General features: G+C 37.4%; 1 protein-coding gene across 1 annotated transcript in view; it reads left to right on the top strand.

Moving 5' to 3' along the window:
* Positions 1 to 22,537, top strand: part of LOC6653305 (E3 ubiquitin-protein ligase Ufd4) — a 79,008-nt gene that overhangs the window by 14,025 nt on the left and 42,446 nt on the right. The window contains exon 2 of the mRNA XM_002075644.4: positions 10,779 to 10,918. Coding sequence (XP_002075680.2) covers positions 10,779 to 10,918 — 140 coding nt within the window. The remainder of the gene's footprint in view (positions 1 to 10,778; positions 10,919 to 22,537) is intronic.

Genomic DNA, 22,537 nt, shown 5'->3' with positions numbered 1-22,537 from the left:
CGGAACTCCAATCGGACGAGATCACTGCAGTTATTTAAAACCACATAAAGCCGAAAAAAGCCCCTGGCCATGACCTAATCACACCGAAAATGATCCTAGAACTCCCTATCATCGCCATATAATACATCTGCAAACTGTTCAACGCTATAATAAGAATTGGCTACTTCCCAAGAACATGGAAAAGGTCCACTATCATCATGATTCCTAAAGTGGGAAAGGACAAAACCCAGCCATCATCCTATAGGCCTGACAAGGTCCTGCAGATCCGACTAAACTCATTTCTGGCATCGGAGAACACAATCCCTTCACACCAGTTCGGCTTCCGCGAAAAACATGGTACAATTGAACAAGTCGATCGCATAACATGCGAAATACGAATAGCATTCGAACTAAAAGAATACTGTGCGGCTGTCTTTCTCGACGTTGCCCAGGCTTTTGATAGAGTTTGGCTGGAGGGTCTGATGTTTAAAATCCGGCAAAAACTGCCACAGTACACCCACAAACTCATGGAATCTTACCTTTACAATAGGATGCCAATTCCCTTACGCGAACTAATAATAGAACTCGTCTTAAAGGAAATGACAGACCAACCCAATAAGAAGTGATTAGGGCCGCCTGCAATATCCCCAGGATTTATCTTAAGTACTAGACTAAGAAAAATATCTCAAACTTGTTGTTAGGCTCTAATTTAAGAGTAGATTCAACAAATATATATTAAACGTTAAAATAAAAAAAAAAAATATACATACATATCTATTTCAGCTTTACAGGGTTACAGGATCATCTCAACAAAATTCAATTCTTCTAAAAGCTAAAAGATATTCGCTGGTAGTGACAAAGCTTTTTTCGAAAAAGTTTTTATATTATTTTTGAGTCGGTTTTAAAGTAACCAAATTTTTGAATCATTTTTAATTCTAAAAAAATAAAAAAAAAACAAAACGCTTTGGCACGACCTGCTTACTCATGTGTAGAATTTATGTAAAAAATTTGAAAACTATCGATCAAGTGGCATGCCCGCTAGAGTACTCACCGGCTTGGAAAATGCCGTTTGTCTCAAAATCTACTTAAAGTTTTTTACACTCGAACAGCTTTATTATTTAAAAAAACAAAACGCTTTGGCACGACCTGCTTACTCATGTGTAGAGTTTATGTAAAAAATTTGAAAACTATCGATCAAGTGGCATGCCCGCTAGAGTACTCACCGGCTTGGAAAATGCCGTTTGTCTCAAAATCTACTTAAAGTTTTTTACACTCGAACAGCTTTATTATTAGTATTATCTTTGTCTGTTTTATTTCTTGAAAATAGAAGACTGCTTTAAAAAAAGAAGCAATCTAATGCAATTGTGCATTTCCTGTTGTCATCGCTGATGTGGACATGGTCAAGTATGCATGGTTTTCATCAAAGTTGACAAACGAGAGAGATGTTTTCATACATTTTAATTTTGTTTCCTTTTTTAAATTAAGTTGAAGTTGGTTTGTATATCTTCAAAAGCATCTTCATCATGAAGTAGATAAAATTTATGTATTTTATCTACTCCATGATGATTTTATTTTATGATTTATATCACAATAAATATAAAAGCAGAAATTTGTTATTAATTATGTGAGATAAATTAAAAAAAAAAACAGGCTCGAGGTCATTTTCTAAAGCACAAAAATTTTTTGTTCAATGTTGGATGAAAATTTTAAGTAAATCGCAATAAAACAGTCAAAGACATAGCGCTTCAACTGATTAGCCTTTAATGAAGCTGTTTGAGTCTAAAAAAATTTAAGTCGATTTTCTGCCGAACAGTATTTTCCAAGTCGGTGAGCACTCTAGCTGAAAACCCACTTGACCGATCGTTTTCACAAAAATTCTACAAATGACTAAGCAGGTCGTGACGAAGCGTTTTATTTATTTATTTTTTTTTGTTTAAGAATTAAAAATAAGTCAAATAATTGGCCGAAACTTTTACTTAAAAACCGTGCCATAAATAAAAACAATTTTCGAAAAAACGCTTTGTCATTACCAGCAGATATATTTTAGCTTTTAGAAGCAATTTAACTTTTTTCGTTTGGATGATCCTGTAACCCAGCATTGTGCTCACCGCAAACCCTTTTTTTTATAGAGTTGGGAGCAATAAAATAGTAGCGCATAACACTTGCCAATATTTATTACTATAACTTGAAAGATAATATTTTGATCTACATATTTAATCCCTCTAAGTACGGTTATCAGCAATGTCTAACATTTGTCCATAACATTGCAACCTCACTTGGTGACTTTCCTCTTTGCTACTTCATTCTTAAGCCAGGAAACTTAAACTATTAAACTTAATGCACTCCGCAAAAATGTAGAGTAAAAATTTGTGTATGGCTCTCAGTCGCCTCAAAGACGCCTATTTACAATCATATTGCTATTAGATTGCTCTAATAGCAATAAATACTAAGTTGCAACAACAAAGTGCGTAATTTTTACAAAAGCCATGTCCACCAATTCGGGCCCAAGCTCTCTCAATCCCCGCCAGCAACAGCTACAAGAACTTATTGTACCACAACAACGTGAGCGTCGACTCCAGGTTGTGTTAAAGGGGATTGAGCCATCGGTCCCTACTCAAGAAATAGCAGACGCGTTGGTCGAAAAAGAGTTTGCGGTCAAGTCCGTTGTCAACATCATCAACAGGAATAAAGTCGCACAACCGCTCTTTAAAATCGAACTCCAACCAGATGCAAAGCGGTCGAAACCAAATGAATTGTACCCAATCTACAACAGTCAGCTTCTATTGCACAGAAGAATCACCGTAGAGGAGCCCCATAAGAGATACCAACCACCGTAGTGTAAAAACTGCCAGGAATACAACCACACCTCTAACAATTGCATTCTTAGGTCAGTGTGTGTTGGCTGCGGCGAACAACATAAAGATGGCATTTGCACCAAGGACAGAAACAACGTCGCACTAAGACTATGCAGTAACTTTGGAGGGAACCACACGGCCAACTACAGAGGATGTCCTGTCTTCAAGGATCTTAAATCACACCTAAACGGGCGCAAACCCCCAGCTGAACCAAAAATCACCTTCAACGCCTCCAAAACTACAGTGGAGGTATTCTTCGCCAAGGCTGTTAGATTATCTAACATGCCTGCTACAACCAGTCCTAGTGTATGCTTCGCTAGTGTGCTCCGAACTGGACAGACGGAGCCCGCATAAGAGACTCCGTCGCTCCACCATCTACAGAATCCGCCACCTAGCGCACCAGAACTTGGCCAGCAAACTCCAAGTGCTTTAGAGGCCCTATTGATCTCACTTAATCACCTTTATGTCGTTCATTCAAAACTGCATGCAGGAACTGATGCGGAATCAAAACCTGCTTATCCAGAAGCTTATCGATAATAAACAATGGCTTCCCTACGTCTATGTCTTTGGAATGCTAACGGCATCTCCAAGCACAAAAATGAACTACTACTTTTCATAGATTCTCGTGAAATCGACGTCATGCTGATATCGGAAACACATCTAACATCAAAAAATAGTTTTCAATCAAACTATACCTTCTAAGTAACAAACCATCCAGACGGAAAAGCTCATGGCGGGGCTGGTATCCTAATCAGAGATCTGCTTCATTGCAGCAGGGGACTATAACGCCAAACATACACACTAGGCATCTTGCCTGGTAAATTCTAAAGGCAAGCAGTTGTGCAATAATCAACCCACTCACTAAGATGGATTGTGTCTCACCGGGTAAGCCTACTTACTGGCCCAGAGACTCACAGAAAGTGCCTGACTTGATTGATTTTGCAGTAACCAAGAGTATCCCGAGTAATCGGATCACTGCGGGTACACTGCTAGATTTAACTTCCGATCACTCTCCAGTGCTCTTCACACTATTAACAAGACCTCAAGTTCTTGATCGTCCATATAGGCTTACAAACAACAAAACAAATTGGCTTAAATTTAAAATGTACATGAGTGCCCACATTGACTGTTCACCGAAACTGGATGCTGCAGACGACATTGACATGTGCGTCTCTGTACTTGAGTGAATGATGGAAGCTGCAGCAAGAGTATCTACTCCACATGCCTCTTCTTACACTAAACCTGTTGACAGGCCTACGAACCGGCGGATAGAACAATTAGTAACGGAAAAACGAAGTGTACGAAGAGAATGGCAGAATTCTTGCTCACCAGCAGCAAAACTTCGCCTAAGGCATGCTAATCGCAACCTCTCCAAGGCGTTAAGACAAGAGGAAAGCTAGAAAAGCTTAGTCCAACCAGCACTAAACATCCTCTGTGGAAAGCCCACCCAACTTTAAGCGCTCCTACAGAGACAATTTCACCTATATGGAGTCCAACCGGTGGATGGGCCCGCAGTGACGAAGAGAGCGCATCCGTATTTGCCACACATCTTAAAATGGTTTTCCAGCCAAATCCAACATCAAACTCATTTGTACTTCCCCCTTCGAGCACATTAACGGAAAGTGAGTACTCGGAACTCCAATCGGACGAGATCACTGCAGTTATTTAAAACCACATAAAGCCGAAAAAAGCCCCTGGCCATGACCTAATCACACCGAAAATGATCCTAGAACTCCCTATCATCGCCATATAATACATCTGCAAACTGTTCAACGCTATAATAAGAATTGGCTACTTCCCAAGAACATGGAAAAGGTCCACTATCATCATGATTCCTAAAGTGGGAAAGGACAAAGCCCAGCCATCATCCTATAGGCCTGACAAGGTCCTGCAGATCCGACTAAACTCATTTCTGGCATCGGAGAACACAATCCCTTCACACCAGTTCGGCTTCCGCGAAAAACATGGTACAATTGAACAAGTCAATCGCATAACATGCGAAATACGAATAGCATTCGAACTAAAAGAATACTGTGCGGCTGTCTTTCTCGACGTTGCCCAGGTTTTTGATAGAGTTTGGCTGGAGGGTCTGATGTTCAAAATCCGGCAAAAACTGCCACAGTACACCCACAAACTCATGGAATCTTACCTTTACAATAGGATGCCAATTCCCTTACGCGAACTAATAATAGAACTCGTCTTAAAGGAAATGACAGACCAACCCAATAAGAAGTGATTAGGGCCGCCTGCAATATCCCCAGGATTTATCTTAAGTACTAGACTAAGAAAAATATCTCAAACTTGTTGTTAGGCTCTAATTTAAGAGTAGATTCAACAAATATATATTAAACGTTAAAATAAAAAAAAAATATACATACATATCTATTTCAGCTTTACAGGGTTACAGGATCATCTCAACAAAATTCAATTCTTCTAAAAGCTAAAAGATATTCGCTGGTAGTGACAAAGCTTTTTTCGAAAAAGTTTTTATATTATTTTTGAGTCGGTTTTAAAGTAACCAAATTTTACCAATAATTCTAAAAAAATAAAAAAAAAACAAAACGCTTTGGCACGACCTGCTTACTCATGTGTAGAATTTATGTAAAAAATTTGAAAACTATCGATCAAGTGGCATGCCCGCTAGAGTACTCACCGGCTTGGAAAATGCCGTTTGTCTCAAAATCTACTTAAAGTTTTTTACACTCGAACAGCTTTATTATTTAAAAAAACAAAACGCTTTGGCACGACCTGCTTACTCATGTGTAGAGTTTATGTAAAAAATTTGAAAACTATCGATCAAGTGGCATGCCCGCTAGAGTACTCACCGGCTTGGAAAATGCCGTTTGTCTCAAAATCTACTTAAAGTTTTTTACACTCGAACAGCTTTATTATTAGTATTATCTTTGTCTGTTTTATTTCTTGAAAATAGAAGACTGCTTTAAAAAAAGAAGCAATCTAATGCAATTGTGCATTTCCTGTTGTCATCGCTGATGTGGACATGGTCAAGTATGCATGGTTTTCATCAAAGTTGACAGTTAATTTTGTTTGAGAGTTAATTTTGTTTCCTTTTTTAAATTAAGTTGAAGTTGGTTTGTATATCTTCAAAAGCATCTTCATCATGAAGTAGATAAAATTTATGTATTTTATCTACTCCATGATGATTTTATTTTATGATTTATATCACAATAAATATAAAAGCAGAAATTTGTTATTAATTATGTGAGATAAATTAAAAAAAAAAACAGGCTCGAGGTCATTTTCTAAAGCACAAAAATTTTTTGTTCAATGTTGGATGAAAATTTTAAGTAAATCGCAATAAAACAGTCAAAGACATAGCGCTTCAACTGATTAGCCTTTAATGAAGCTGTTTGAGTCTAAAAAAATTTAAGTCGATTTTCTGCCGAACAGTATTTTCCAAGTCGGTGAGCACTCTAGCTGAAAACCCACTTGACCGATCGTTTTCACAAAAATTCTACAAATGACTAAGCAGGTCGTGACGAAGCGTTTTATTTATTTATTTTTTTTTTGTTTAAGAATTAAAAATAAGTCAAATAATTGGCCGAAACTTTTACTTAAAAACCGTGCCATAAATAAAAACAATTTTCGAAAAAACGCTTTGTCATTACCAGCAGATATATTTTAGCTTTTAGAAGCAATTTAACTTTTTTCGTTTGGATGATCCTGTAACCCAGTATTGTGCTCACCGCAAACCCTTTTTTTTATAGAGTTGGGAGCAATAAAATAGTAGCGCATAACACTTGCCGATATTTATTACTATAACTTGAAAGATAATATTCTGATCTACATATTTAATCCCTCCAAGTACGGTTATCAGCAATGTCTAACATTTGTCCATAACATTGCAACCTCACTTGGTGACTTACCTCTTTGCTACTTCATTTTTAAGCCTAATTGCCAAATTTAGAGCGAGCAATATAATAGTAGTGAAGGATCTTTCTTTGCAGGAAACTTAAACTATTGCTAGAAGGTTGGTTTTTTTTACTCTATATTATGTGTTAAATGTTCGCTATAGAATTTTCATTAAAGTATTCCAATTTGCAGACTTAAATGGGCCTGGGTAAGCACATATCTTTTGATAAGATTCAGATCAGAAACCTTATAGCTGAGTTCAAAACTTACAGAGCAGTCAGAGAAATTTTTAAGTGCTCTCCAACTGCAAACGTGAAAAAATAGCATAAAGACGTGGCCGAAATCTTAAAATCTCGCCCAATCCGTTCGCATCTGCTGTGGCGATCCAGGAAGAGCTTTAAGTGCCGGCCAGTGTTTGGGCAGTTCGGCGAGAGTTAACACTTAATAACTTGAACGCTCGCAGCCCTTGGAGAGTTCCGCTTCTCTCACAGAAGAACATAATTGTGATGTTTGGAGGGAGGGGATCTAGGCTGTATATTCGTCGACCGAAAAACACGGACTACAAGACTATTAAACTATGGCGAATGGAGTAAGTTGGTGTCGGGCTGTTTTTCCTTTTACGGGGTTGGACCTATATGCTGCATAGAAAGCGTCATAGACAAACATGTATAAGTACGTTAAAATTATTGGGGAATTGGTGGTACCATATGCCGACGTGAAGATATCACTTTGTTGGGTCTTTTAACAAGACCCGAAACAAACAAGGAAAGTGGCAAAAGCTTGTATCGATAATGCAGAACTTGATTTAATGAAGTGCCCCTCACAGTCGCCCGATCTGAGCACGATCGAAAATTTGTAGTCCAACGAAGGGAGAGGTATTTGGACTGCTATATAGCGTACATGAAAGGCCATAACACCAGAAAGGTGCCAGAAACTAATAGATTCCATGCCGCGTCGCTACGCAGCCCTACTGGGGAACAATGGACATGCCAATAATTATGAATAGGCTAATATTTCCCTGCAATAAAATTCTATACTTAAAAATTTTGTGCTCTTCAAAATATGTGCTACTATTATTTTGCTCGCCTCAATTTGGCACCATTGACACAAAACCTTCATTATTTTCGAAAAATCAAAATGGAATGGTTTTTTTTGTTTGTAATAATTATTTATTATCAGTCCAAATAATAATTTTGCATACCAAAAAAACTCAGTCTAACCCTGATAACATAACTTTCAACGATATTTATAAAATGGGTGATGCCACTACTATTGCTTTTTTCTGTATATATATAGAATTCAAAGTTTAGCAATGAAACTTCAGATGTCAATTTTCAACATGTATATAAAGCAAATAGTCCCTGATTATTCATATTTTCAAAAAAAAAATTTGTTTGGGAATGTGCCTTTTTTGGGCTTTAAAACCCAACCCCCAAGGGCAAATCATTTATAAACAGGTTGAATAACAGTGGGCCCAGATGACTGCCTTGGGAGATGCCTGAGGTAACTCAAACAGTTTTAGATATCGAGGAACGAAAGGACACCTTTTGGGTTCTGCCAATAAGCTACGATTTTAACCAAGCCAACAGTTTCGAGGAAAAGACCACAATGTTAAGTTTCATAAAAAGCACGAATCAAGCCTTACTAAAGTCGGTACAAATAACATCAGTTTGACACTTTTGCAAAAGCCATAGTGTACAACGGTACTCAATTGTAAAAGGTTGGTAACGACCTTGAAGCCATGCTGTTAACCAGAAATAGACATGAATTTGGATAGGTGTTGAATGGAAGACGTAATACTTTTCTCAAACAGCTTAGGTATTGCGGAAAGTTTGACAATGCCACGGTTTAAGTCTGTCTGGTCATTAAGTTTGAAGGTGAAAGGTAGTTAATTAGAGGATCGTTTAGAATTAACAAAGCTATAAAATCTTTTAGAATTCAACCTTACAGCGCACGATATAACTATTGTAGCATTGAGTATTTAAGAGACAGAATTGAGATTTCGCTACACAATAATTTGCATAGTCAAGTCGCGAACCAGTTTTTTTTAAAACTTTTAAAATATCTCTAATTAATGTTAAGGAACGTTAAGTAAAGAATTCAACTGATATAGCGGACATTTAAGTAGGCTATGAAGAAAAACATGCTTATTGTTAGACTAAAGAATTAAGAAAGAAATCCAAGAAATATTAGGCAAGTTAAAATCACCGAAGGCTATAAGGAATTCACGATCTTTAAGACGACTAAAAATGGTTTGCAACGCATCAGCATGGTGCATGCAGGTCATGATATAAGAAGCTCGAGGAATATATGAACAAGAAATATATAAGCTAAAGTTGGAACATGTAACTTGGTCAATCGGCACAACACTTGAACACAGATTCGAGTTAACAGTAATGATTACTCCACCGCCACGACGACCAACACGATCAAGCCTATAAGAAATAAAGTCCTAGGAAACTAGGCCCTCTGGCCAGAAATTAGTGTCAACCATAGCTGAGAAATACTTATTTGCTGCTGTAATTTTGAAAGATAATATTTCGTGAGGCCTAGAAAATTTAAAATTTTGAATTAAAACCTTAGCAGGGCATATATTACCAATGTAAGCTGCCACAGACGACTCAGAAGTATCTGGTATCTGGTATCTGGCACTACAATTAGTGGAGGCGGAGGAGCATTGGGATCCGCAAGTGATTGAGAGCTAGCATGATCCTGTGATTGATCAGAGTTCCCGTGAGGGATAGAATGAGGTACACCAGGGCTTGTAATGGGTACTTCAATCTGAAAAGAAGAGCATAAAGAGGGACAAGAAGATGGTGTAAGCGAAAGTGAAATGGGAGACGATGTAATAGAGAGTGCTGGCGACTGCTTACGAGGCAACTCAAGGGTACATTTCCTTGGCAACTTCTCAGAAGGTGGAACAAACTTGAATTGCGACATTAAATGTACGCTAGAGTCACACTCGTTAGACAGCTGCTTGGCCAGTTTGTTTAAAGGAAGAAACTTTAAACGAAGATCCCTATACATACGGCTAAAATCAAGCTGCTGGCTGGCACAAGATGGGCAAGTCCAGCGCATTAAGCCAAGCTCATGCTTAGACACAGACAAACCAGAAAATTTGTCGTAGTCGCGGCCATTGAGGCCAGCACATTTTAAGTGAATAAGATAATCGCAAAGCCAACAACAAGGTAGACAACAAGCCATTGAAAAGCCAAAAGAAACACAAGGCAAAAATATATAGAAAATTTAAATACATAGCAATAAGATAATTATCGATAAAAAAGCAATAAATACAAATAAAACAAAGAGACAGCTAGAGTGCACAGCACAAGAAAGAGTGCAAGAACAGTTATCCAAGCTTTGAGAGGCGGCGCTACAAGAGTGATTACGCGGGAGAGAAGCACAAGCACAGAAAAAAAAAAAAACTATCACTCATGGTATAATCGGGGCGATGAGGGGAGCAACTGCAAAAGCAATGACGAGAGAATAGAAAAAACAAAGAAGAAGATAAAAAAAAAATGCACCAAACACTAATCACAAAAAAAAACTAGTTAATTTGGCAAAACACACCGATGAAAGCGTAAACGAACTAAGCACAATTGAAAATTGAAAGAAAAAAACAATATTGATAAAAACTCAGGAGCTATAAAAAACACGACCGTCACGTCAGAGAGCAGAAGCTGTTTTTGACTAACTGGCTGTTCTACAATATATCTAAAATTCCTAAAGTTCCCCTTGTTAGTCAAGTGTTAATTATTTTAAAAATTACTTTGTGATTTTACAAAAGTTCTTAAAATTTTATGTAAAATTAATAAATTAAGATAAAAAAATTAAATTATCGGATGTACCAACTTGTAAAGGTGTCGAGTTCGGTTATTTTGTCGATGTGTGTGCAGTTGGTTTCGCAACTTACAATATTTTATCCACTTTGGTGCATGGTAAATTGAAGTCGGCGAGACTACTTACTTACTTCATTATAAATAAATTCGTATGAAAGAATACGAATACCTACCCACAGTTTTTGTTTGGTTCCTATAAAACTTAACCGCATTTTTTGTTTATTTCTTATAACAGATGGGTGATGTCGATCCTGAGACGTTGTTGGAATGGTTGTCCATGGGGCAAGGAGATGAGAGAGATATGCAGTTAATTGCCCTGGAGCAATTATGCATGCTTCTTCTGATGTCTGATAATGTAGATCGCTGTTTTGAAAGGTATTTCCCTTAAATATAAAATATGTTCTAAAATAAAATTGTTATATCCCGGAAAAGAATTAATTTAATATTAGTCATGGGTCTAATCCATCTTAAGAAAGTTACGAATAGTTAAAAACAAATCACCGAATGAATTTAATGATTTAGTGACAATCTTCAAGAAAATTTGTAAGATGTTTGTACAAGATAAGACGTTTCCGTATATACAGTGGACCCTTGGTTAACGAACGCACCGGATTTTTTTTTTATAATTTATTTAAGCGCTGAATCCATAGATAAATAGTATCTTAACAACAATTATATACCATACACAATGAACCAAACGTCATTGGTATATTCCAGTGGACTAGAAATATTGATATTGGGTAACCTATATTTTTCGCAAAGTTCATTCTTTTAAGCGGACTTACTTGAAGGAAAGATAACGCAGGTTTACATTACAAGGTTTTGGACCCAAGCCGGTAACAACATTTTGAAGTAATTTTTGGTGCTGGACACGAATCAGCCATCAATTTGAACTAAATAATGAAGCAATAACACAGATTTACAGATTTGATGGCGGGAAACGGGTAACAGAATTGAATAGCGAGTGAAAATACACAGAAAAACATGTTTGTCTACCCGTGTCCAAAAATTTACCGATATTTTTAAACTTTCTTTATAAATTCAAATAAATCAATTACATTGCTGGCTTTGACAACAATTTGCAGGGGTTTCGAAGGGCCCTTTAGCTGATTACTAGTGTTTGGTCTCTAATTTTGCGACACCTGGGCAATATTAGTTGCTTTGTCCATCGGGCTCAAACTTTCTTGCTCAGCACTGTCAATGTCTGTGTAAATAATGGCATATCTGTTAGTAAAGTTTGCGTGTTGACTTGTAGTAACGGTCGAGGTCATAACCCGTCCACTCGCCCGCTTTGATTTGGATATGTGTGAAAGAGTTCTGTTTTTATTTTTTCTCACTACTACTACTGAATAGGGATTCCCGGAGAGAAGGAAAATAACCCAATCTTCATTCGTTGAATTCAAAATATGAACTGATTTTATTTACAAAAGTACGGAGTTTATATAGGAAATCTTCGGCTCTAGGAGGTAACAATTGTTCTTAAGGAGATCTTATTCTAGTACGACTCACACCCACGCATTCGGGGGTTGAAAAATTATTATTATTATAGGCACGGCGTCGGCCACTTGACATCCTGCCGTTGTGATCGTTTGGGTTAGTTTACAATTACAAGTGTTTGTTCCCACAACATGTGTGGCTGATTGTAATTCTAGTCATATGCTAGGTTAGTTGTTTGTGACAAAAGTACAGTTGTATTATATTTTCTTTAGTGCATCTGATTTGGTGAAGCCGCTTCAGATGGACACGGTGTTTATTCTTAAACATTCTGCGAGGGGCCGCCAAATGGGGCGTTTTGGAATTTATTTTTATAGTATGTAGTTAGTTTTTGATTTAAGCGACCTTTAACTTGTTAGAAAACCATGCTTTGCCTCCGCTCGCCTCTCCTTAAACTCGTTCGGACTCCGCTCGCCTCTCCGATCTGCTCCTGCGGCCACCTGGCACCATCCTTTTCGTCTCTGCAACTATGTTGTTGGTCTGCTGCTAACGTGGTTTGTTGCCTAATTGCAACTGTTTCATTGCTCTGCTGCTGATCTTTGTTGCCTACTTGCAACTACATACAGCGTTTACAACGATATTAGTGTACATACACACTCAATATTTCTGTTATACTTTCCATATTACGGCTTCGAAAACGCCAAACACCAAAATACTCCGACTGCCGAAATTACTACAGTTGCTCCACTAGCCAAACTGCCTTTAAGATCGGTTAAAACTCTCCCGCCGCTGAAGATACTACAGTTGCTCCACTAGCCAAACTGCCTTTTAATTCAGACGTACGCATTTTTTATTTATTAAGCAATAATATTTTGCTTTAATTTTATACTCTGTCTCTTACCACTGGTGGGGGAAAACAAGAGTTATTTATTTTGCTACCTTTAGCTGGTCTTAGCATTTACACTTGCATAAGATCTCAAACTCTTAAGGAGCTGATAGAACCTCTGAGTCTCTTACCACTGGTGGGGGAAAACTACAGAGTTCTTTCTTATCGAAGGACCAAACATGATCCATCCGGCCCGAAGGACCAAAATGAATAGGGCATCCCGGAGAGAAGGAAAATAACCCGATCTTTATTCGTTGAATTCAAAATATGAACTGATTTTATTTACAAAAGTACGGAGTTTATATAGGAAATTTTAGGCTCTAGGAGGTAACAATTGTTCTTAAGGAGATCTTATTCTAGTACGACTCACACCTACGTATTCGGGGGTTGAAAAATTATTATTATTTTAGGCACGGCGTCGGCCACTTGACATCCTGCCGTTGTGATCGTTTGGGTTAGTTTACAAATACAAGTGTTTTTTCCACAACGCGTGTGGCTGATTGTAATTCTAGTCATATGCTAGGTTAGTTGTTTGTGCCAAAGTACAGTTGTATTATATTTTCTTTAGTGCATCTGATTTGGTGAAGCCGCTTCAGATGGACACGATGTTTATTCTTAAACAACTACTCTGTTTTTGGGAATCGAGCACATTTTCAGCAGCTTCTACTTTATTAGCATTAGGGCTTTAGCTGAGAGTTTCTACTTTATTAGCATTAGGCAGACAATCTTGTCTATCAATGCTAGTTGCATTCGTTGTTGTTGAGCTGATGTGATGTTGTCGTGTTGATTAGCTTCTTGCAATTGTGAGCGGCTTTTAGCACAAATATCAGCAGGAGTTTTGAGAACATTCTGTTATAATCAATTAGCTTATTTCTAATCGGAGGGTCATAATCACAATTCTCTACTATGAATTATATTTATTTTACGCTGTTCGGTAAAGAATATATAAAGAAAAACAAAAATTCAGGTCAAAAAGAATTTTGTTGCCCTTCTTGTGTGACCACTTACAGACAGTCTTGCCCAGGGGGGAGTTGATGCAAGCAAGCAGTTCTACTATCATTGCTTTTGTTTTTGTACAGGTTGACGACACGGAACTGAACAGCGCCCGAAAATACCAGTGTGTGCTATGTTGTTTAGGACAAAAGGGAATGCACGCGTAAAGCAAAGATTACAAAATAGATAACTACTCAAAATTGAGAGCTTATCTCAAGCGCGTTACCACCATTCCCTTTGGTAGATTAGAAACTTAACGCCCCGGATTACATATACATATTGAGTTTTGTAAAGTGTGGTAAAAAATGCATTTTACTTTCAGTAAAAGCTTATCTTAAAATATGCATATTGGCGAATTTTTTGTTTTTTAAAAGTTTTGAAGCATTTTATGTTATTTTCTTTGAATAACAGTTCAAATTGAAACATGTAATAAAAATTTTATTATTTAACAAACTTGGTTTAATTAATTTTACATTGATTCATTTGGGACAAGCACTATTGGTTTAGCTTAACGAACGATTCGCTTAATAAAAAAGATGCTGGAATATATTGTATTTGTTAAGAGGGTCCACTATATATTCATCTGCATGAGTAGCTGTGCCGATGCCATGTCGGTCTGTGCAGCGGTGCAAATCAACTTCACGCTAATTTAAAAGCTATTGGGTTGAATCTTGAACGTTGATATATGCAAATCATACTGATTTGGCCACTATATCATGGCATGAAAAATCCTGGAAGGAGTTTGGATATGTACGGAGGGACCACAATAGTCGCAATAATCCAACCAAGCTCTTAATGTCCAATTCCGAATTTACAATGCTTTTGCCTGGATAAAATCATTATTTTCATGATCAAAAGATTTTTGAAATTGTGTAGGGAACCGGCTTTGACTCAGGCCCAGTTGTGACATTCTTAAATATTTTTGACATGCGTGTTTGTTAGACGCTCTGCAGTTTTTGGACAGCCACCAACGTTAATAATCGCATTGTATATACTCGTACCAAACGTCGTGTTGAAAGTCGTGCGAAAAAGTTATTTTGAATTTTTTCAAAGTACCAAAATTTTTCACTCTCATCTAAGCAACCAAACGTTGTAGTACTACACTTCTCACAAACCAACAGGTTATGTGCCTCAGTGTTAAGTTAGGGGGAGCTATAGTATTTAATTTTAAAATTTTTTTTTTTTTTTCTCTGAACCCACAAAATTTTAAGAATAGTGTGTTAAAATTTTAGATCGATCCGAGTAAAATTTCTGAAGTTATGGGCAGTTGATCGGAGGTCGGCCGACCGCTTTATACTAGATTTTTGAATGTCCAAAACTTTAAAACGCTCTCCTGAAAAGTTGCAATTTTCAAAGTCGGTGAACACGATCCTGCAAAATCTACTGGTCGAATCGTTTTGAAACTTTACACAGTACTTCTTCACTAAATTCTTCAAGTAACGCTGTCGAGTTTTTTTTTTTTTTTTAATTTAGTATTTTTTAACAACAAATACCTCGGTTTTTTGAGCTAAAAACGGGGTTTTTAACTTTCAAGTTCCTTTACAAATCAAAAAAACAAAAAAAAAAAATTAAAAATAAAAACTCGACAGCGTTACCTGGGGAATTTTGTCCTTCAACTAATGCAATTTTTTTTAAATCCGATGATTCTGTGACGTGCTACGATGTTCACCACAAACCACTTTTTTTCGAGGTCCCGCCGGAGATTGCCTAAATCTCATTCAATTTTCAATATTTTTGCATGACAATTTTTAGACATATTGTCTTAATTTTGTATTATCACACGGCCAAACAAAAATTAAACTGAAAATTTTTTTAAAAATTACAGATTTTTGCATGAATTAACTATACCCCCCCTTAAGTGTATTCACTAAAAAATAGTGTGAAAGTATTGAGTGCTCAAGATTCGTGTATTTTTTTCTCGGCATAACGAACTTTGCAAAACAGACAGGCTTTAAATGTGCCCATTCGCGGCAAAATGCGCGATGAAAGAAGATCAAGAAAACAATGCCAGAAACAGCGTTAAAAACAGCGGAAGATTCGAATATTGGAAGAATAAATGGGACAACGATCTTTTGCTGGCGTTGCCACTAACAATCGGATCGATATCGATGATTGAGTTATCGGGATTGTTTCTGTGTGAAACTAAAAATCAAGAGAGACTGTGTGTTTCCAAAGCCTCCGATGAGCTCGAAAAATCGCATATATGGTCATTGAAATGTGCAAAGTTTGCGTGAGCTGCAGAGCAAAGAAATGGTTCGTGGTTTGACATCAAGCATTACTGGGGAAAATCTAGATAGATTATATGAAAAAACAAGCGTCATGTAAAGCCGTTTGAAAAATCGCAAGCTAGAGCTACGAAGTTGCTGGAATTAATTCATAGTGATGTATGTGGGCCTATGAATAAGAAATCAAATGGTGGTTCCAAATATTTAATGACAATGATCGATGATTTGAGTTGATATATTCATGTCTATCCCATGAAGTATAAGTGAAATCCATAAGGAGTGATAATGGGACGGAGTATGTCAATAAAGAATTAAATGATTATCTGAAGGTTAATGGTATAAAGAGACAGCTTACAGTTCCCTACACTCCATAGCAAAATGGGGTAGCAGAACGCTGCAACCGAACACTCGTGGAAATGACAAGAGTTATGCTGAATAGTGCAGGTTTAAAAGAAAGCTTCTGGGCAGAGGGGATAGTTTGTGCTGCATATCTAAGAAATAGATCACCAACAAAATCAGTTAAAGGCAAAACGCCGTTTGAAGTGTGTACTGGACACAAGCCTGTGGTTATGCACTTAAAAGTATTTGGATGCGTCGCAGTGTCACTAGAAAAGGTACCAAGGAAAAAATTCTAAGAAAGGGAAAGAGAGTATGTTATGGTCGGATATTCGGAATCTTTATAAGATTATCGTTTATACGATAAGAAAACTGGCGATGTCAAAATAAGCAGAGATGTATATTTCATTGAGAACTGTTAACCAAGAATTAGAGAGAGCTCTGAAATTACAATGGTGCTGGATGAATTAATAGATGAACCTAACAATATCGTGGAGGGTCAAGTTGTTTCAAAGAAGAAGGAAGGAAGCAAAAGTCTGTGGCTCTAAGCATTACCTAGGCAGAATATATGGCGCTTTCCAATGCTGCAAAAGAGGCTATTTATAAGAAAACTGATAAATGGGATGAAATTGTATTTAAAGCTTGATTGTATAACCTTACATGGCGATAATGTTGGTGCTTTACATCTTGTAAAAAACCCTGTCTATCATGCTAGAAGCAAACATTTTGATGTGAAGTACCACCATATAAGAAACTCATTTGAAGAGAATTTAATTAATCTAGAATACTGTCCAACAACCGAAATGATAGCTGAGCATTTAAAATGTACAGCGTTGCTTGGATTAAATAAGTAGTAGAACCCTGAATTGTGGGAAAGTGTTAATATGGCAATTCTGTGCTGTACATGTGGCAACCCTAGTTAAGCTTATGTTAAAATAAATTGAGCTCACTCTCATCTAAGCAACCAACCTTTGTAGTAATACATCTTTCACAAACTAGCAGGAAGGTTCGGGAATGTTCCATTTGGTAAAAACACTGATTAAGTAACAATATTTATGATATAAGGAAAAAAAAATTGTCATTATAAATTATACCTAACTCTTGATTTTAAAACTTTCGACCCCAAGTTTTTCCTTGTGGAATAAACATTTTTTTTTTTTAGAAAAATTAAGGTCAAAATGCTAAGTCACCACGTCCACCGGTTCGGGGGCTACAGAAAGTTGCTTGTAAGCAACATTAAACTTTAAAAATGACTCACCTAATTATTTATTTATGATTATAAAATCTAACTTCAGATCCGTCAATTTAAGTCTATACCTAAATATATTGCATATATACTTTGTATATAATATATGTTTTAGATATGTAAAGCCGTTACTTTCAAAACCCTAATAATTTTCACATGAAATTTTTCTTCGATGCACGTGCAGCTTAAAACACTGTTATCACTGCGAATGAGGAGACAAAAACCAAAGAAGAGCAAACCGTACGCTATTAAACAGCTGATGTTGCCCACAGGCAAACGCTGGGGTCGAAAGGGTTAATGGATCTAATTGTTTAAACACGATTATTAACGATCGATAAGAACTTTTGAGAAACGTAACTTTCTGAAATCTTCGCGCTCTGACCTCGCGCTCATGTATAAATTTTGGGGGGTTGCGTAAACATCCGACATCGTACCGTATACCAAAGTGTTTCGAAAAGCGCATGAAACAGTTGTCAAAACGCATCTTCACAGGCGCCGATTTGGTTCAAACTTTTGCACAAAATGAGGAACAAGTTGCTTTTGATGCCGAAGATGACCAGCGACGTATCGTTTTGAACTATACCATGGATATAGGACGCTGAAAAGAGGTGCTAACATCCGGAACCTCTACCTCACAATCCCTATCACTAATGTCATTGGTGACCAGCAGTTCATCGGTTTTGGAAGAGATTGGTCCTCTTCAAGCCGCTGTTTCAAAAAAGCCTTTGAATCGTGGACGAAAGCCGATGCAAAGTGCTGAGCCGACCACTTCCGAAAATCGTGCTGTTTTGAAGGAAAAGGCAGCAACAAAGCAGCCAAAGGAGCTAAAAAGCCAACGCCGAAGAAGGCAACAACGAAGAGATCAACACCGGGCAACACCAAGCGAGCAACACCATCACGAGCGTCCAAGCGCGTCAAACCAACATCACCACCATTTGATGAAAAAACAGATTTTTGCATCATTTGCCTAAAGCTGTTGCCGCAGAAATTGACCGCAGCCAACTTGATCAATTGCAATGTGTGCAAGCGTCCAGTTCATTTGAAAAGCGCCAACGAAGGCCATTTTCCTTGGTGTTTTTCATTATTTTTGCCACTGAAGGCCTTAATAATAAATAAATCATTTAATCACAATTGTTCTGACGTTCCTTTCACATTTTCTCAGTTTCAGTGAATTTCTTGAGGTGAGTCACAACTCGGCCTCTTTTTATCCAGATTAAATCTGTTCTAACATTTTTTGAGTAACTCAAATAAACATACTTTCTTTGAAAAAAAAATTGCGTTTGGTTCATATTTAAATGTTAAACTTCTTAATTTTACATTTTCCGGAACTGAGGAACTCAAAGTTGTGTATTTGTATTATGTACGAATAAATGGGAATTCACAAAAATTTGCAACTTTAAAACTGAACTGATATGAAACTAACAAGGAATAGAACTAGCAAGGGTCAACTCAACACTACATACACTAGGTTATTTAAATATTGCGTGTGGTCAGGAAAGAATTTGAATAATTGCAACTAAAATTAAAATTTTTTGATATTAAATATTAATGATTATTTTGATGAAAATCAGACTTCAATAGCAAATGCTCAAAACTAACCAAAAAATCGCCGAAAAAGTGTTTCTTATATTTTCTTATATGTTTGTAACGTAGAGAAGGAGACAATATAACCATGTCCGTCGGTGCGAATTCGTTTTACTCTGCCAACTTAAAAGCTATGAAACTTGGTATTTAATCTATGTTTAACCTGGGTGAATATGAAAATCATCCGGATCGGACCACTTAACCATTAAGTGCAATATGAAAAAACGGTGAAGGACTGGGAGTATCTTTTATTTGCTAATGAGCACCCTACTTCGTAATTGCTCGAAACCTACAAAGCTATATAAACTGCATTTGTATACGTGTACACATACAATCGGCTTGCAAACAAGATGAAAGAAAGGGAAGGATTAGCGAAATTAAAAGAGATAGAGCCTTGAAGGCTTTGGAACACAAAAACAATTTAAAGCACTTAAAAGTATTATTGCCAAAAACTGCAAGGGTATATTAACTTCGGCATAGACGATGTTAGCTTCTTAAAAATTTATTTATGTTTAAAAATCAAATTAAAACATTAAAAAATGTTATACAGTCGTTTAAAACAATAAAAAAATTCCTTTTTATTTGACCTTGAATATTTCTATTAATTAATTCTATTAATCTATTAATTCATTTGAAAGCTTAAGAAATTATTTATCAAATGCTTTTTAAATATTTAAATCGCTCTATCGGTATATAAGCTATAATTTTTATACCCTTGCCTCTGCAAGAAGACGTTTCCGACCCCATAAATTATATATTTTCTTGATCAGCATGAGAAGCTGTGTCGATATAGCCATGTCCGTCCGTCCGTCCGTCCGTCTGTGCAAATCAACTTCATTCCGCCTTCTCAAGAGCTATCGGGATGAAACTTGATATTTAAGCTATCTGCCCGGAGCAGATAAAGTATGAAAATTGTCAGGATCGGACCACTATATCACATAGTTATCGAAAAAACATAGATGAGGGAACGCTGCATAAACTGTATGTGTATGCGTGTCAATCGAAGCATGCAGTATGGGAAAGAAGAAGAAAAATAAATTGAAATGATATTTGGAATGTTTTGTCTGTGCAGTGATGAGTTGAGTTACAGAAGAAGAGTTTGTAACATGTACCAATATTATGGAAAAGGAATGCAAGTGTATACAAAGTTCTGCAAAGCCGAAGCTACTTTCTTTGATATTTGAAATGTAAAATGAGCAAAGACCATGTGTAATCATGGGTAAACGCAAAACCTAGGCAGGACCTCATCATCCAGTTTTCTGTTGCCAAAGTTTATATACCCTTGCAGTCCTTGGCAATTATATTTTTACATGTTCAAAATTCTTTTCCTGCAACTCAATTCATAAATACACAAACAAAACATTTAAATCATTATTCTTTTTACTACAATTTTTTTTCTTCTTCCCTCATTGCCTGAGCGAACCACGGCACGCACACACTTAGAGTCCATGTAGCGTTGAGTCTGCGTTTTTTTTTCTATTTTAATTTATTTAAGAAAGAAGGAGTGTAACAATGTTGGCGAAGTGTAGAAGACAATAGTGCGGAAGAAATAGAAGTGGAAGAGGAACAGTATTAAGATAAAAATTGTAGGTGCCAATTTAACATTGCTTCGCAGGCTAGAAAAGCGGGTCTCATGCCCCTCAAGCGTTTCGTTGCCTCTTCATTTTGCTTTCTTTGCAAATGTGCACGCCGCAGACTATTTTTCTTGGTTGACTCACATTATGTTGATGTTGTTCTCGCGGGCATGAAAAAAACACGTGTTCAGCATCCTCTACTACGCCTGTTTGGCAGAGCATACATTCTGGACTGCTTTCGTGGTATGAGCCCATTGCCACTTAGCAGTTGTGTTAACTCGACCGTAATTTCGCCGTACCTTTTCGAAAGCCAGTTCTCCAGGCTCGCATCCATACGCTGGTTTGCCTTCACCAAAAGATCGATAGGGGTCATGACCAACGCAGCCTCGTCGGAAATTGTTCGAAAACCTTGACACACTTGTATGGCTCCCAATCTGTATGTGGATACGAGCCCTCTACGATATAATTTCTGCCGCATGCTTCAGGTGTTGCTTGAAACTTAGGCAACAAGACGCCCATATGTGAAATAGGTATTCTGGTACCCGAAACTCCCGAAGAGAGCTTATGATCCGACTCCAGCTTGCGGTGTTGAAGGCGTTTCTCACATCTAATGTGGTGACTAAGCAGTATTCCTTCTTGCCACCATCGCTGCCCCTCGATGGCATTACTGGCTATGTCAACTACCGTTTGTATTGTCGTAGGGTCGCAGGCTGCTTAAACGGCGAACTCAACTCTCTGCACCATTAGTTTTTCAAAAAATTTCGAGGCCGAGTCGAGAAGGTAGATCGGCTTGTATGCTGACGGGTCCTCGGCTGGCATGTTCGGCTTGGGCAGAAGCACCAGGTTCTGTAGTTTCCAAATGTCTGGGAAAATGCCATCATGCATGCATTTATTGAACACTTTTGCAAACCTTCCAGGCTGGAGACGGGCCGCCAGTTTTAGCACCTTGTTTGCAATCGCATCCGGACCTGGAGCCTGTTGGTCATGCAAGCTTGCGGCAATTGTTAGTATTTCATCGGGGCTTATATCACAGACATCTCGAGTAGCAGCGATACGAGTGGGTCTTGGCGATATAGATGAGGTATTTGGAAACAGAGTCTCCACAATGTGTTTCATTTGGGATTCATTGGGAGTCGCGGGCCTTTTTGCGTTGAGGAGGCACCTCTTCCTCTCCTCATCTATAGATGCATTCCACCAATAGACCGAGGCCTTTTGTTTCTTGCGACATCTACGGACTACCATGCTGGCCTCACAGGCTGCTAATATGGCATCTACAAGCGTTTTTTTATTTTTTATTTATTTATTTATTTATTTACGTCAACTAACATAGCAGTCGACGAAAAAGCTTAAGCTAAAGACAGATAGTAATTAATTGAAGAAGATAGCTTAGCTATATACACAACTAAACATCCCCGACCCGGTGGAGGTGTTTTATTTGCATAAGGTGCCAGCTATGCCCCGAGTCACAGCCAATGTGGTCAGGGATGAGTTGCAGCCAATCCAAGTCCAGAATATTTTCATTGGTTTCGCTGTAGATGATTAAAAGTATAGCGCGAAGAGAAGTGACATAAAGATGAGGAGAAATTAGGTGAGAAAGGTTGTTAAAAGATTGGCAAAGAACACGAAAAGGTTCGTAAAGAGAGTAGTTAGTCAGAGATCTACTAAGGTGAATAGGAAAAAAGTTTCTGGTCCGACGTGAGGGAACACAAAAATATA

The sequence above is a fragment of the Drosophila willistoni genome, unplaced genomic scaffold, assembly GCF_018902025.1.
Source record: "Drosophila willistoni isolate 14030-0811.24 unplaced genomic scaffold, UCI_dwil_1.1 Seg531, whole genome shotgun sequence".
In the NCBI taxonomy this organism is placed as follows: domain Eukaryota; kingdom Metazoa; phylum Arthropoda; class Insecta; order Diptera; family Drosophilidae; genus Drosophila; species Drosophila willistoni.
This window is presented reverse-complemented; position numbering and strand designations above follow the sequence as displayed.